The sequence below is a fragment of the Cetorhinus maximus genome, chromosome 18 (genome assembly GCF_964194155.1).
Source record: "Cetorhinus maximus chromosome 18, sCetMax3.hap1.1, whole genome shotgun sequence".
Classification (NCBI taxonomy): Eukaryota; Metazoa; Chordata; class Chondrichthyes; order Lamniformes; family Cetorhinidae; genus Cetorhinus; species Cetorhinus maximus.
Genome location: NC_135896.1, coordinates 98,072,885 through 98,088,697, shown reverse-complemented (window position 1 = coordinate 98,088,697; position 15,813 = coordinate 98,072,885). Strand labels below are relative to the sequence as shown.

Below are 15,813 nucleotides of genomic sequence, written 5' to 3'. Positions count from 1 at the left end.
AGCGGATTTTGCAAAATGCACTTTTGGGGAAAAGTGGAGCTGGGATCAGCCGATCTTTCAACCCGCGTTTGAGGGGCGGCTTTCGGATCTTTTTAAGACCCCAAATCACTGGGAGTTTGCAAAACGATCGTGTCGAAAGTGCGGGGATTGCTGAAGTGGCTCTTTCTTGCTAAGCAGTTATTTCCTGACCCCCCCCTCTCCCCACCCCCACCACCACCACCACCCCCTCCTCCTGCGGCTGAGGAGAGGGTTTGAAATGTAAGTCTTTCACCGGGCCAGTATTTAACCTCGCGTGAAAGCCGCAGAAATAAAAGGCAGTTATTTTAAGAGCAACACTGATTAAAATGCAACAACAAAAAAAGGTCGCCCTGGTTCTAATAGTTTCAATGGGCAGTGTTTTCTGGACAGGCAGCAAACCACGTGTAACGTACGTGAAATCTAAATTGTGCTATAAAGATCACAAAATATTGAACTGCTTACCAAGTTATCCAGTTCTGGATTTGAAGAGAATAGTGGCTTTTCTGCGCGCACCTAAACAGTATGCGAAAGAAATTAGCTCATCGCAATGCAGTAAGAGTTTGAAAACTATCTTTAAACACTCGAAAAAGCCTTGCTGCCTCAATAGGCAAGGTATGCTTACTAAATAAACAGCATGTGGAACACAATTAGCACATAAATTATATGTAATTACATGTAATTTGACACATTTATTAAAATGCTTGTGCGTTTCACGGATGTGCACCTTAAAGACGGTTTACTGATTACATTTAAGAAAATACAACTGCTGCACGACTGTTATCACAAGTGCTAGTCTGTCTTTTTTCTCTCCCCCCCCCCGCCCCACCACCACCACCACCACCACCCAGCATATTGTGTCTCAGTTTGTAGAGAAGAAGATGAATTGTAGGACCTGCTTCGCGAATACTGCTATGTCCTCGTTAAAGGAGTCAGACGAGCAAACGTCACCGCCTGCTACGCCGGGTTCTCGTGGAGTGCAGGTCGCTAACTCACATTTCTCAAAAACCAGCGCTAACAGAGGAAATAAAGGATGCCTGCAAGACAAGGAGGATTTCGGTCAATTACTTGTAGCCCTGAAGCACACGAAACCCTTAAAACTATGTATGATTTCTCGTAGAAATGAAGACAGTCAGTCTGCTTCTCTCTCTCTCTTTCTCTTTCTCTTTATATATATATATATGCACAGATATACAAGACTACTTCATTCTGGTAAATTGTCTCAGCAATTGACAAATTAATGCTGCAGAACTGGACCTGTTACTCACAAATCCCCAGGTAGTGACTAAAATTGGGATTTATATTTTTTTTTACCAATTCCACAGACTTATTCACCCCACTAAGTTGAGCAGCAAGGCAGCAGCCATTTTGAAGTAAAACATAACTTTTTAACAGGGACAGAAACAGTGGAGAGAAAACTTGCTGCTTCCGGTCAGTTCAGAAAGCGATAATCATTTAACGTTTGTGGATGGCCCCAAAAAAAAAAATAAAGGAGTCTTTACACTCAGGCAAAAAGAAACAATATTCTAGACTTCGCTACGTGTGCACAAGAGAGTGACACAAAGTTCAGAGCCCTGTACGTGCAGACTAAACTTTGCAAAACACGAGATACTTGCTTTCTCCCCCCTCTCCCTCTGAACTTGCCAGTTTTATTTGGCTTTCTATTGAGTTGATTATGAACTGTTTTTTTTTTACTCTCTGTCCGCGGAGCGTGTCAGTTGTTCTTTTAGATTTTATTACCTACCCATAAATTGCATCTTTATCTCTCTTTAGGGCATCGTTGACAGCAGAGCCCATGCTTGTGGGCATGACATTAGGATGAGGTGTATGTGGCCCGTAATGTTGGCTGTGCAGCGGCGGTCCGTGGTTCAGGTGGTGGACTGGAGGGATCGGCCGGGGGGCGTGAGGGTCTCCGTACATGGACGCCGGTACCCCGACTCCATCCATCCCACCGTAATGAGGAAGTTCATCGTACTGCATCGAAAAGATCAATAGAGGGTATGGGGAGGAGGTGGTGGGGTGGGATGGGATTGAGGGGATGGGGGGAGAGAGAGAGGTGAGGAGGAGGTGGGGGGTGGGAATGGGATGGGGTTGAGGGGATGGGGGGAGAGAGAGAGGAGGCGAGGAGGAGGAGGTGGGGGGGGTGGGAATGGGATGGGGTTGAGGGGATGGGGGAAGAGAGAGAGAGAGAGGAGGTGGAAAATGGTAACAATCGCGTTAAAAAAAGAGCAGCAGGATCGCCGAGAAAGCACAACACATGCTCGTGCATATTATAGTTTGCTATTAAACAGATCTTTTTTTTTTCTGTTGTTGAAGACGGGGGCCGCCATCATCAGTAGATGAGGGGAGTCAAGACAGGCCCCGGCACCGATACAGGATAATCCGATAGGTGAGTGTGCAGATTGGAACCTACCCTTTGCGCCATCAGGCTACGCTCCCACACTGCTGGACGTGCCGTCTCTGTCTCCCCCAAGTCCGCTCTAGTTGTGATTCTCAACGAGATCCCTTTTTTTTTCCCCCAATCCAGTTTCCGACTTCTGCTTTATCCTCCACTATCGCAGTTTAAAGCGGCCCAAGGAGGGAGGGAGGGAGGGAGGGGGGGAGTAGGGGAGGAGGTGGGGGGGGGGTGGGTGAACTTTGCCTTTCTCTCTCTCTCTCTCTCTCCCTCTTTTTTCTTTCCAGAAGAAGAAGCGAAAAAAAAATTGTCAAGCCAAAAGAGACCCCAAAAAAAAAATGGTACTGAAGGTTACTATCGGCCCGTCAACAGCCCGCTTGTAACAAAACTGTCGCCTCTCATGGCTTTTTGCCACTCCAGCTGTCAATCAAAGCAGGGTTGTCAAGGTATTGAATGAATGATGATCCTCCGTCTGGCCTGCGACCGCTATCTTACTGTGAAAAAAAAAAGCGATGAAAACGTTCACGAGGAGTTAACAACACCTACACCAGAGAGAGAGAGAGAGAGAGAAAAAAGACCCCCCCCTCCAAAAAAATAAAAAAATAATTCAGAGGGAGAAGGGGCTTGAAATGCAGCTCCGGCTTCTTTCGTAGCTTTTTTTTTTGTTGTTTGTTTGAATAAGTGGCTGTCAGTAAGTATTGAGGAGGTGGCAGGTTTGGAGGTTGCTTGCTTACACAGTGAATGTGCTGTCAGTAATAATGCGCTGGTAAAGCTGAGCGGCGGCGGCGGGAGAATGACGGAACCCGGAAGTAGTGGTGACCATAGCCAGTCGTACGCCAAGCAGTCTCTGATATGTAGAGTATGCAATCTGGACTGCTGCAAGTCATGGGGGGAGCCAAAGAGAGAGAGAGAGAGAGAGAAATCACTCAATCCTCCCCCCACCCCCCCCCCTCTCTCTCTCTCTCCTCCCCCCCCATGTCCCCCCCAAAAATAAGGTTATAAAACAGATCTCTAAATCAATCAGCATTATGTTATCCTAGTTAAGGTTCCCTCTCTATTTCTATGTCTGTTTAAATCCAGATTAGGGAATCTATTTTCTTCTCTCTCTCTCTTGTTTTCTGTCACCACAGCACAAAAAAAAGTTATTGGTGTGGTTAAGATGTTTCAGAACTTCCCAAAGTAAGGTAAGGACCAGGACGCTGTAACTTCCCCTGCTTGAATCAACCTTCTTGTAATCCTCAGAAACCATAGGGGTCAAGCGGCTGAAGAATTTCTAGCTGCTACACGTAACTAATAGATAAAGTAGGGAACTCGTTAACTAGTTGCATTTACGACTGACCTCTCTCTCTCTCTCTCTCTCTCCCCCTCCCTGTGTGTGTGTGTGTTGGAGAGAATTTCTTCAGAAAAGCACCATCGGTTTTATTTGTGTATGTGGTTACGAAGTTCAACAGGCTCTGAATTATTTTCTTTCCAGCCGTTCAGTGTATGAGCTTGTGACCCCCACCCCGGTTTACACGTCCCCGAGCTTGGCTGTGGTCTGCAAGGTAACGCTAAGATATTTATTGGAGTGATTCCTGATAACGGTGTTCCTAATTGCATGGCGTTATTTAGAAAATTAAGCGTGGTCCCCGCCACCCCCTTGAGCACAAATGAACTTTTCCAACGAAAAAAAAACCTTTGCAGGGAAAATAATTTTATGCATCTCGTCCAATCCTTTTGCTGGAACCAAATTCATGCACCCAGCCGTACATCATGGCAGTCAATTATCATAGCTTCATCTGATCATCAATCACAGGGGGATGCGAGAAGTTAAGGGGCGGAGCATTGGTCGACCCATCGATTGCAGTAGTTTTGTCTTTTTCCCCCCTCGTTCACGGTCCCCTGCGCACAAAGGCCAAAACGGACTATTCCGTTTAATATTTGGCTTCATCAATAGACATGCAGGCTTTTGTACATGTGACATCACATATCGATGGTTCCACCAAAATGGCAAAATACATTGTCTACGGGGTATTTGATTTCCAAAATTAAACATGAATCACGACTTTGTCAAGGCAGACAGAATGTGTACACTTTATTTGTGCGGACACAGGGACATAATAACAATGCAACTACAGAGGTCAATAAAGCAAAAAAAAAAGTATGATTAAGAGGATGATGATGATAGTGATAACCACTGCAATTAAACAGTTTGATTAAACGAGGCATCATAACAACAATGATGTTGGGAAAACACCCCTCACATAAAAAGTAAGATAGTGCAGCGGTTGACAAACGCCAGTGGGCATTCCAACATTCTCCAGCCTGTATGCCAAGGACTGCCGACAATGTGGGACAGCATCGAAAATTCGCTCTCAAAATACTTTTACGTATTGTTTACCCCTCTTTTTTTTTAAAAAAAACCTGAGATGTACTGAAGATCCAGCAGCCTCTTCCGAGACGGTCTTCAAATAAGTATTCTTCTGGTACACTCCACTGACGACTTGTCCTGCACAGAATAAGTACGGCCGAGTCCTTCGTACCAAGTAAGTGTGTTTCACTAATAGGCATTTATTCCCGAACAGTATACAAACGGCAGCGTTGCCATGGTTTTTGCCTAACCGTGTAACCCACACATTTTATGACTGCTCGGTTTTAATTTGTGTAGAATGTCACAAGTCAACAAGGCAATAGGCGGTGGCTGGAATCTGTGCTGCGCGAATCGGCCCGCGTTTTAATTCTAGCCGGCCGCCAATCTTCCACCTCGTAGATAACCGCAATAAGCGGCTCTGTTCGGAGGAGCCCGGTATTGGAAACAGGGCGTTTTGTAACCTTTCCGAAGCACTAAAAGCGGCGAGTTGGCAGCAGCGATGAGTAGAGAATTTCTCAAGTGATAAATAAAAGTAAATGTTGTGTGACAGTCATCGGTGACTATTGAAAATGCATTTGTTCCGACTCATTTTTTGTAAATGGGTTTGACTGCGGTATTGTGCCGTAACCATTTCTGTGATCTGGTATTGTAAAGTGTGTGTGTGTGTGTGTCGGAATATGCTGCATCCCGCAGTATCGCGCAGATTAAATATTCCAACTATATAATAGGCATTTTACTTTGAATATTGCATATTCTATTGATAATCCCCCAAACAATAAGCAACGCGTGTTATATTTGTCGAGTACATTGTATTTTGTTTTATAATATAAAGCGAAGGGCCCATTCGGATTTTGCGTGTGATCAAAAAAAGTTTTTAAATGATCTGCTACATTTTCTCGCCAGTATTATGAGAAAGCAAATGACAACCCTTAAAGTGCCATTTACACTGGGCGGCCATCAGCAAGGAACGGATAGTTCCATGTCACAAATGGTCGCCACCTAGCATTTTATCGATAGAAATCTATTTAATAGAACAGTTAAAATTCTTATTTTGTGCAGAACGGAAGCACTTTAATGTAAACCACCGCCTCCCGTTCAATAAAGACTTAGAGCGGTTGAGTACAGGATAAGAGAATACAGACTATCAGATCCTAAAGAACAATTCTCCCTGGCTTTCACTAATCCAGGAATAAAGTTGGTATCTATCTTTTCTTTGTTACATAACAACCTTATCCGTGTGTGCCTTCTCCCTCCCTCCCTCACCCCCATAAAAAAAAGCTTTTGATTTAATTTCGGTTCAAGAGAACGACTGATTTATCTAATGTAATGTGTTAAGTGTGGTTTTTTGAAGTTTACAGTTTTTAGTTACCAAGATAACTATAGACGAGATACCCCGCCCCAACTAACTCCAAGAGATTTGAGCACTGAAATGCAGCCTTTTATATAGGAATCAAGTGGCCGCCGTTCTAATAATGCAAATCTGTGTCCGGTTATGGAGTGCATCTCCATCAGCAGCAGATAGTCGAGGATAGCCGAAGATTGCTTTAACAGCTGGTAAAATTTCATCTTCTGGTGTCAAATTGGGGTCAACTTGGGGTTAGAGCTATCACTGTTCAGACTGAGTAGTCCAGCTGTGTTGAGATTCATTAAGAGTTCAGTATCTGTTTCAAGAAAAACAGCACTAAGACAATCCGAGAGCGAAGGATCCCGTTGTTGTTGGAACTACACAAGTGCACCGAAATGGTAAATGTATCAAAACTTCCTCAGCTTCACCCCGAGAACCGGCAGAAGCGCGCCTTGTCCCCTTTCACTGTGTGTGTGTGTGTGTGTGTGTGTGTGTTTTATCCGACAGTAAAATTTAAAACATTTGATGAGATTACCTCCTGATTTACTGATGCAAAATCATTTTGTTGAGCGAAACACGTTCACGGCGTGTGATTACTGTGTGATTACTGTGAGGTTTGCTTGTGACCCAAAAAGGCGGATTTTCGATTTCATCACCAGAAGGTGAATAAAAGTGAAATAAACTCCTAGACTAACTTTTGTCCGCGCGTTTAGTTTATTGCTTAAAATTCCACTCGTCAATACAGAAAATACATAAATGTATCCCGAACTATTTCTACACCAACCAATAAAAGCCCACTGGTCTAAGCTTGCTTACAGTTATGAACAAACATGTAAACTATTAACGTTATAATTTGTTTTAAATTAGGGTGTCGGTTCACCTATAGAGTGATGGGAAGTACAATATATGATACAAAGTCATAACAAGGAAGGCGATAACACTGGAGACTTGCAGTTATTTTCGTGATCTGGTTGTTAAAAGGGAAAGCGTTTGAATGTTCTCAGCTCTGGTCACAGTTAACGCTGTTTTTTTTTGTTGTTGTTTAATTTTGATTGCCCGACAATCTTAAGTTTGTCTGTCTGTCTGTTTGCTTTTATTCTTGTTTCGGATCCTGCGTCCACCCCCAAACCCCAGGATTGTGTAAATGTATTTCATTTCTTCGCTGCCAAAGTTTTTTTTTTGAGAGTGTGTCTACTTGTTGTGCGATTGAGGTAAGGCGCGGGTTTGGAACGAACAGTTTGCAATGTATGATTCTTTCCAAGAATTCAATTTTCACCAGCGACTCAGTATTAAATTTACAGGTTGGTTTATTTGCTTTGGATATCGTGATTCCCACCCCCCCCCCCCGCCCCCCCCCACCTTCCCCAAAAAAGGGAGTGGGAGGAAGATTTGGGGCGATTAGGCTGAACTTTCGCTGACCCCAATGTAAAGCCCACCTTGAGGGAGTTTTCTGCGTGAGGTTGTCTATCCGTTTTACCTGTGAACCGTCGCCCGGTCACCTCGCCGGTTTCTCCTCAATGTCCACCCCAATCCCGCCGCAACCCTGGGGAAGCAAACGGCATGAACTTTTCGGTAGATGTTTCTACCGTGGCCCGGGCGACAAGTTCATTCGGAAGCGCTTCTCTTAGACAGCCCTTTAGCGCTATCTGGCGGGACTCGCTGGAGCAATCCAATTGCTGATTAAAAAACTCCCTCCTGCCCCCAAACAGATCAGGAAACCTCGCTGCCTTGCAAAGTTTATCTACCAGCAGGACTGGCTCAGTGACCTGGTTTTTTAAATGAACAGATTAAGTGGCACCAATAGAATGTATCTCACACAAAAGCCCAATTTGATAACCCCCTTGCCCAACACGCCAAAGATCCTCATTTCCCTACCCCCAAAGAGCAAACTTTCCAATAGCCGTTCCGCCAACCCCCATCTAAAATGGTGAACTATCTGGACTTTGCCATTGCCTATCCCATTCGTTAATTCCAAGTCCTTTTGTACCTTTGTTTCCGATGGAACTGATTTCACAACTTAATACATTTTGGTTCTGGGAGCTCAGGGCGAATATGGGTTAAAATTGTCACAACCGATCGCCGATATTTCCCTTCTTTCTGAGGGACGCCGTTTTTTTGTTGTTGTTGGTTAAAGCCATCAGCTGAATAATGCCTGTTATTGGGAGCGCACCCCCTGGCCCACTGGCATGGGGAGAGGGGGGGTTCATCCACAGGGCCCAGAATTTGAAGGTCACCAACCCAGAACTTGGTAATCGCCAGCGCTGTTGTAGAAATGATAATACCACAAGAACATCTCCCGCACGCGGATTACACATAAAAAGCATTTGGAAGAATTGTTACCTATTCGGAGATGCGTGCTAATTTTAGGAATCCGCCTTTCTTTGACACATTTAGCATGATTTTTTTTTTATTATTAACTTGGCACGTAAATCAGTAACATTTAAAGCAGTTTTCCGTCTAGGAGTCATTTTAATTTATCCTATTCGGAGAAAGCTGGGAATTTGTTTTTTTCTATTAAAAAAAAGCTACATTTATTTACATTAACTGAATAACGACCAAAGGAAAAAAACAAATCAAGCCGATTTAGGCGGTTATTTTAGATGTTAATAGACTCTGCTTCTCTGCTTCTTAAACACAAGCTGATCGTGTTTATACGTAGGAGAGTCATTTAATGAGTGTCATTAAAGCGTATTTCCATTGCAATTATCCCTGGATTAGAACTACCAAACCAGGTTAATTTGAAAAAAAGCAATTAGTGGGTACTGTAACAAAGCAACGGGTTTATAGACTTCTGTCACCGCATTGCGATAAATTCCGCCCGTTCGATATCTTATACGTGTGGCCCTTTTAATCGCAGGCAAAAAAAAACATTAAAATGTTCTTTCTTATAAAGGTAACATCAAAACAGTCCAACAGCTGGTTTGTGATTTCCACACCCCACCCCCCCCTCCTTTTTGCCGGATGTGTACATATTCTGATCTCTAACAAAGCATCGTTGAGCGATTTTGTTCTGCTTGGCTTGACGTAATTAAATGTAACTTTTTATACCAGAGCTTTCTTGGGTTTACGCTGAAATTTGGTTGCTAAATGGTGGTTCCCTAAAAAAAAAATCGAATGGCTCCCTGGTTTTTCTCCCCTCCCCGTAGCCACCCAGGAGGCCAGACTTTAATTAATGATGCAGTTTTTGAAAGGATTTTGTTTTATTAAGACCAGCAAACAATTAACCGTGTTAGGCATCGGAGAAAAAAACCCCCATTGTCCAGCTAGGAATATTGCCGGAATATTCTGGGGGGGGGGGGAAGCAAATTCGCTACATTTTCTAACGCTGTCTCGCCAGGATCTGGGCATCTTCATTACGAGCAGCAACTTTCTGGCACATTTTGGATCACCCAGCGTTTATATTATTTAAACTTAAAAGGATGACTTCAATTGCAAGTGCTTGATCTTTTGAAGCACTGATGAAAATTAATTTTGCATTAATGATAATTATTCACTTGTTAACTTCCATTTAGCGGTTAATGTGACTTTGAGCAATGGAATATCAGAACTGAATTATTATACACAAAACATGGGGAAATTACTCTCAGAAGCCGAATGGCGTTGTTGACCCAAACGGGAGTGAATGTTGGACATTAATTTGCACACTTTGATAATTTTGTTTCTTCCAACGTTTTCATATAGTCTGATATGATTTAAATAAATTTAATTAGCCACGGTATTCAGACAATAAAATCAATCACAACTTTCACAAGAAGGACAAATGTGCCATTGGGAAAAGAAAAAACTATAATTCTTTCCACAGCGTCGAACTTGCAATTTTTTTGTGTGTGCGCGCGTATTCATACATGATCTCTTTAAAACTGATTCCCAACTTCTCCTTAGGTGATCCGAAAGGGGATAATGACTATAACTCCCACGTTTGAACGAAGCACTCGACAGCAGCGACAGACCTAGAGTCTCGAAAAGTCGTCACTGTCAAGCGAAACACGGCCCATGGCTTTCTCTGACAGAGGAAACTCAAACATCGTTGAAAGAAATAATGTAGAGGAATGCCTGGTTGTTGAGGAAGCTGTACGCCAGTGGATGAACTGTTGTTTTGTGAAGGTCAGGTCACGGGCGAGTTTTTTCTCTCGCAGATCGTTAGGTGTAATTGGGTACGTTTAAGTGGACTTGGGATGCCTGTACTTAAGTTAATAACAATGACCTTCTTGTGGTTGTCCTGTCTTAACATTATTCATCTCTGCCAGGCCGATTTGAAAGCGATTCCCACTCCAGTTTACCAGAGATATTACAGAAGACAAACCCAATAATAATATCCCGGAAAGTCTGATCACATTTTTGTTTGTTCTTTAATATTGTGTAAGCAAAGCAGATAACATTTCATCTGTGTCTCCGTGTGAATCAATCAGATTAAACCCATGCTTCAGCGGTTAATATATTGATTCCTCCAATTGCTGTGCATGTTTTCAAAGTGCATTGTGCCTCATTGCAGCAGACACTGTGAGTTAAAATATTTAAAAATAAAAACATTGCCGAGTAAAATGTTTGCTGTTCGAATTCTGTTTGCGTTCTTTGAGCCATCTAGATTGAGGGTCATTTTTTCAGATGCAGATTGACATTCAGTATTGATTTAATTACTAAATGAATAAAAATAACTTAACCAATCAATCGCTCCCTGTGCTGCACATCCCCAAACTTGTGTGAGTCCCATCTCGTTAATTGAACGAAATAAAGGCGCAATAAATGCGGGAAACGGAACGGAGCAAATTTGCTAACATTTTCGTAAAAGACGATCCCTTGAACGTGTAATTCGTTACAAAAGGAACCTGGCTGTACTTTGCAATTTCCCTTTTTGTTTTAAAGGTCCCTTTTCCATATCGCAGCGCAGATTGTAAAGATAGCCCAATGTTAGTGAATGTTTCCGATATTGTGCTTGGGTACGAACGGATAAACACAAAGGGGTTAAAGTCCCCTGCACTAAGTTCAATCGGCTTCATTAGGTTTTAAAGATTTAAGGGAACTATTTTCATCGATTGGCGCCCACTGCACATAATTGAAAAAAAAAACATAACGCATTATTAAACACGCGGTTGTGTCATTTTATTCTACACTTAAGAAGTTGGATATATTGCCCAGCATGAGATGTGGAACGGGAACTTTAAATGATAAGGTAAAGCTGCTCATATCATTTTCCAATGGCGTGTTGGAAGGAGAGTGAGATTGTTTGGATTTTATGAGTTAATGGGAGGTTTGGAACATTTTTTTTCTGACTCGTCAGCCATCTTATAAATCCGATATTAAACCCATCCTGGAGCTTGTGCGGCCACTGTGAGACTTGCTTCAAAGTCCAGTTTCCAGTCGAACCAGATGTGCAGTGAGTACAAGACGGGCTGATGTTACCCGGCGCTCCAGAGTAACTGACCTGTCCCGTCTCATTGCAAATAATCGCCTTCCTTCCGACCTCCTCCCACACACCACGATGTTCCTGACCCAGGTCCTGGCTGTTTCCAGGTGCCTTTGCCCTGCGAGTCGATGCTCCCTCAACCACCTGTTTCTGTCTATAGTGTAGCCCATAACTATGGTCAGAAATTGAGGAGGGCAATTTAAAACAAGACAAAAAAAATCAAGTCGGGCAAGGTCACCTTGGCTCAGGAGTAAAACTAAGTGGGAATTTTGAATGTGTTCAATTCGGGTAAGGAGTTTGGTAGCAAAAACAGCGGAACTGTCTAAACCATCCAGAGATATTTCTAACTGAACAAAACCACCTGACACCAAGGGCGAGTCACCCACTGACAACATCTTTCAGCCATATTTATATAAGTTAGCGGTGCAACTTCCCTCTGAAGCTGTCACCATTTATTATTTATTGCTGTGTTGCCATTGCTCCGATGTGCCCCTACTTTACAGTGCATTTTCCTCAGTTGCCCCCCACCCCCTAGTTGTGAGGGGACATGGAGGCTGCACCTCACCCACCCAAATCTGATCCAAACAAATGCACCCCGGGCCCCTGACCCTGCGGGTTTCCTGTAGCTCAGTGTCAGGGCCCACAGGCCGGGGCCACTTCGCCGAGTTGCGACTTCGCTGAGCAGAGATCCAGGTGAATGGATCGCAGGCTCGTGCACGCCATCGGGCACGCGCGCCGCGCCACCGCGGCAACTCTTGGGCGCCGCGCACTCGATTCGCCCAAATGGGAGAAAGCAGCGGGAGAGCGCGCGAGGGAGCCGGCCACCCACTCGTGTGAAAATCGGGTGTGAGTGTGAATGTGTGTGAGTGTCAATGTGAGTGTGTGTGTGTCAATGTGAGTGTGTGTATGTGTATGTGAGAGTGTGTGTGTGTGTCAATGTGAGTGTGTGTATGTGTGAGTGTGTGTGTGTCAATGTGAGTGTGTGTATGTGTGAGTGTGTGTGTGTCAATGTGAGTGTGTGTATGTGTGAGTGTGGGTGTGTCAATGTGAGTGTGTGTATGTGTATGTGAGAGTGTGTGTGTGTGTCAATGTGAGTGTGTGTATGTGTATGTGAGAGTGTGTGTGTATGTCAATGTGAGTGTGTGTATGTGTGAGTGTGGGTGTGTCAATGTGAGTGTGTGTATGTGTGAGTGTGTGTGTGTCAATGTGAGTGAGTGTATGTGTGAGTGTGGGTGTGTCAATGTGAGTGAGTGTATGTGTGAGTGTGGGTGTGTCAATGTGAGTGTGTGTATGTGTATGTGAGAGTGTGTGTGTGTCAATGTGAGTGTGTGTATGTGTATGTGAGAGTGTGTGTGTGTGTCAATGTGAGTGTGTGTATGTGTGTGTGTGTGTGAGTGTGGGTGTGTCAATGTGTGTGTGTATGTGTGTGTGAGAGTGTGTGTGTGTCAATGTGAGTGTGTGTGTGTGTGTGTGTGTGTGTCAATGTGAGTGTGTGTATGTGTGTGTGTCTGTGTCTGTGTATGTGTGTCTGTGTGTGTGTGTGTGTGTCTGTGTATGTGTGTCTGTGTGTGTATTTGTGCAACAGGAGCTGGCAATGGTTGTTACCCACACTTGTACCTGCAGCAGTGTGGGCAGGTGAATAAGATGCCAGATATTTAAGGGATCAGACAGATCTGGCATGGGGATTGTAGGCATTGCTATACATGTGGTTTATGTTTAAAAGATTAGATTTAGGAATTGGTTCATAATGAAATTTTAACATATCTCCTGGTCTGGTAATGTGTTACTTCTGGGTGTTGGCACCAACTTATTTATGGTAAGTATTTTGTGTGTTCCTTCAACCTGCCTTCATACCTGACTTTGTCACTACTTGTCTTTTGCTGCATTAATGGGTTGCAGCTAGGTATTAGCATGTTCACACTGCCTGACTCGCACTTGGACAGAGCTCTACATGTGAATGGTTACATACATACATACATGAAGCTGCTTCCCTAGTGGAGAGTGTGGACAGAAGCATCTGGACTTCCAGACCATTTAATTGAATTCCAGGTGGATTTTATAAAATCCCCAATAGGATCCAGGGATTTGACATTGTACTGCGGTTATACCTGATGTGTCAAACCCCAGCAGAATGCTTCCTCTGCGCAGCCTCACCCTTCTTAAATTCACACCCAGGTTAGGCCAATTCCAGACTCATACTGCAACTTATGCCTTCACAAATCAGCTTTTGTGCATTAGCAAAGAGTTTTCTACTGGAATACCAAAGTTGATATGCAAGTATATATTTTTGCCATTGGTCTCAGTACATCACACTGGATCTGCTCAAATAAGATCCAGGAACAGTGGAGTTTCATAAGTAAAATAAAGAATCCCGATCACAACCTAGGGCCAAAATGCAAGGGTACAACACCAACTTATCCAACACCGTTAAAGAATAGAAACTTAATGAAATATCTTTGGCCAGTTGATTGTCACTTCTTCAGAAAATAGAAAATAAGTTTATTGCTCACAATTGTAACTGAATATGCATATAAGTTGTGATGTCATTCCACACATGTGGTAATGCAATAACACCAATAGTCTGTACAGCCATTTAAACCCAGGAATTAAGATTAAATTTTGGTGGAGGTAGTATAAATAAACTGTCTCAGTTCAAAGTAAATTTTGAAGAGGTTTGCTTCCTATAATCTAAATGCTTTTAATCTATCTGTCCTTTTACTGTGTTTTTACCGCAAACTTCTAAGCAAAAATCATGCTGTAAGTTTGTGTATAATTTTAGTTTGTTAAACATCCAAATTGTTGGTAAGCATTGGGATGGAGTTACTGCTACAATAAAAAGAGGGAATTTTCAGTTATCGAATGACATTAGCTTGCTTTTCTGTGTTTTAAGATTTCATTTTGTATCTTTTATTTATAATTTTTACTGTTAGATGTGAAGAAAACATTTCTTCCAACTTAATAGATCATGCTGTACTTTTCACATTTTCTTAATGATCTCTGTAAGCAAAATCTGCTCGCAGGAAGGTGGCACTGTTCCAATCAATGTTCCCAGAAAGTTTCAGACTAAGGTATTGTATTGTCAGGAACCTGTAGGCGAATGCAGATCAAAACCAATGTTTGATAAGAGTGTGAAAAGACTTAGATTTACTGAGATAATTTGCAGGGATAGTCACTAAAACAAGTGAAACATCAATTGTTCTTTCACAAGTCAAATAAAGTACCTTGCACAAATTTAGCTTAACGTCCCTTTTGTTTCAAAGAAAACTTAAGGTTGTGTTGTTGATATCAAAAAGGGATGCTGCATGATATCACTGTTTAGTTGCTTGAATATCATGGCCTAATGCCTGACTGCGTTGCTTCCCTGATCTGTTTGCTGTGCCAATATTGCTTCATTTTTATAAATTAGCAGTGGATGGGCGGGATACCCAATTATTGCAGGAGTGAAATGGAAGGAGAGACCATTGAAAAGATTGGAAGACTTATTTGCATTCACTTGTTGGCACATTTGTGGAGCAAGATATTGGAAATGATAGAAAATCTAGTGGCTAAAATGCCACCATCATATGGTCGAGAACAATGGCTGAAATAAATTTGGTCTCACAGTCAGAATGGGATGGATTGAATTGGTTCGTTAAAATACCATTTCAAAATAATAATTTGTGTCCCTGTAATAAAGGATATCAATGCCGGGGGATGGACTAGTTTCTTAATTTTCACCAGTACGCAGAACTGTTGAGTTCAAGTTTCTCTCAAGCTACACGCAGTAAAGCTGCAGTAATCTCCAGTAATCTGCTGCAACTTTGCCTCAGAAGGATGTTCGCAACTGAACCAGTGTGCTTTCTTTGATTTTTGCACCAGTTATCCATATGGCCTCTTGAGAGGGAGATTCTCAATTACATACTGAATTATGAGTCATTTTTGACACATTTCCATTTCCATTATGAGCTAGGTATATTTCACCGAGAAGAGAAGACTTGTACCTGGCACAGTCGAGGGAGAGGGAGGAACCTTTAATCCCATCAGTTTTGACTGGCTATTGAGCTAAATCCCAGCGGTGAAAGGACACAAGCTGGTTTTCCACATTGGTTCCTTCTTAATTTTGACAGTCCAATCCACTAAAATTTGTGCAATAAATAACTGAGATATGCAATTAAGGAAATAAAATTGCAGCCAGTTCTCTTTTTGCATTGTACGGATCAATAAAGACCGGGATCGGTAGCTGGAGAATAACTGTAAATGTGAGAGTGTAGCCACTCTACATATATTAATATTCAAATTAGATTATTGCTCGCAAACAACAATGG

At 42.7% G+C, this 15,813-nt stretch overlaps 1 protein-coding gene across 9 annotated transcripts in view; it reads right to left on the bottom strand.

The window, feature by feature from the left end:
- The window catches only part of meis2a (Meis homeobox 2a), a 117,304-nt gene extending 114,353 nt beyond the window's left edge, over positions 1-2,951 (bottom strand). For 8 of the 9 annotated variants that reach the window (XM_078563257.1, XM_078563256.1, XM_078563260.1 and 5 more), the window contains exons 1-4: positions 2,429-2,608; positions 1,760-1,989; positions 911-1,052; positions 481-531 (exon numbers count right to left, since the gene is read on the bottom strand). In XM_078563257.1, coding sequence (XP_078419383.1) covers positions 481-531; positions 911-1,052; positions 1,760-1,989; positions 2,429-2,440 — 435 coding nt within the window. In that variant the 5' untranslated portion in view covers positions 2,441-2,608. Of the gene's footprint in view, positions 1-480; positions 532-910; positions 1,053-1,759; positions 1,990-2,428 lie in introns of all 9 variants that reach the window. The other variant, XM_078563261.1, reaches the window with a different exon arrangement.
- Positions 2,952-15,813: the final 12,862 nt, after the last annotated feature.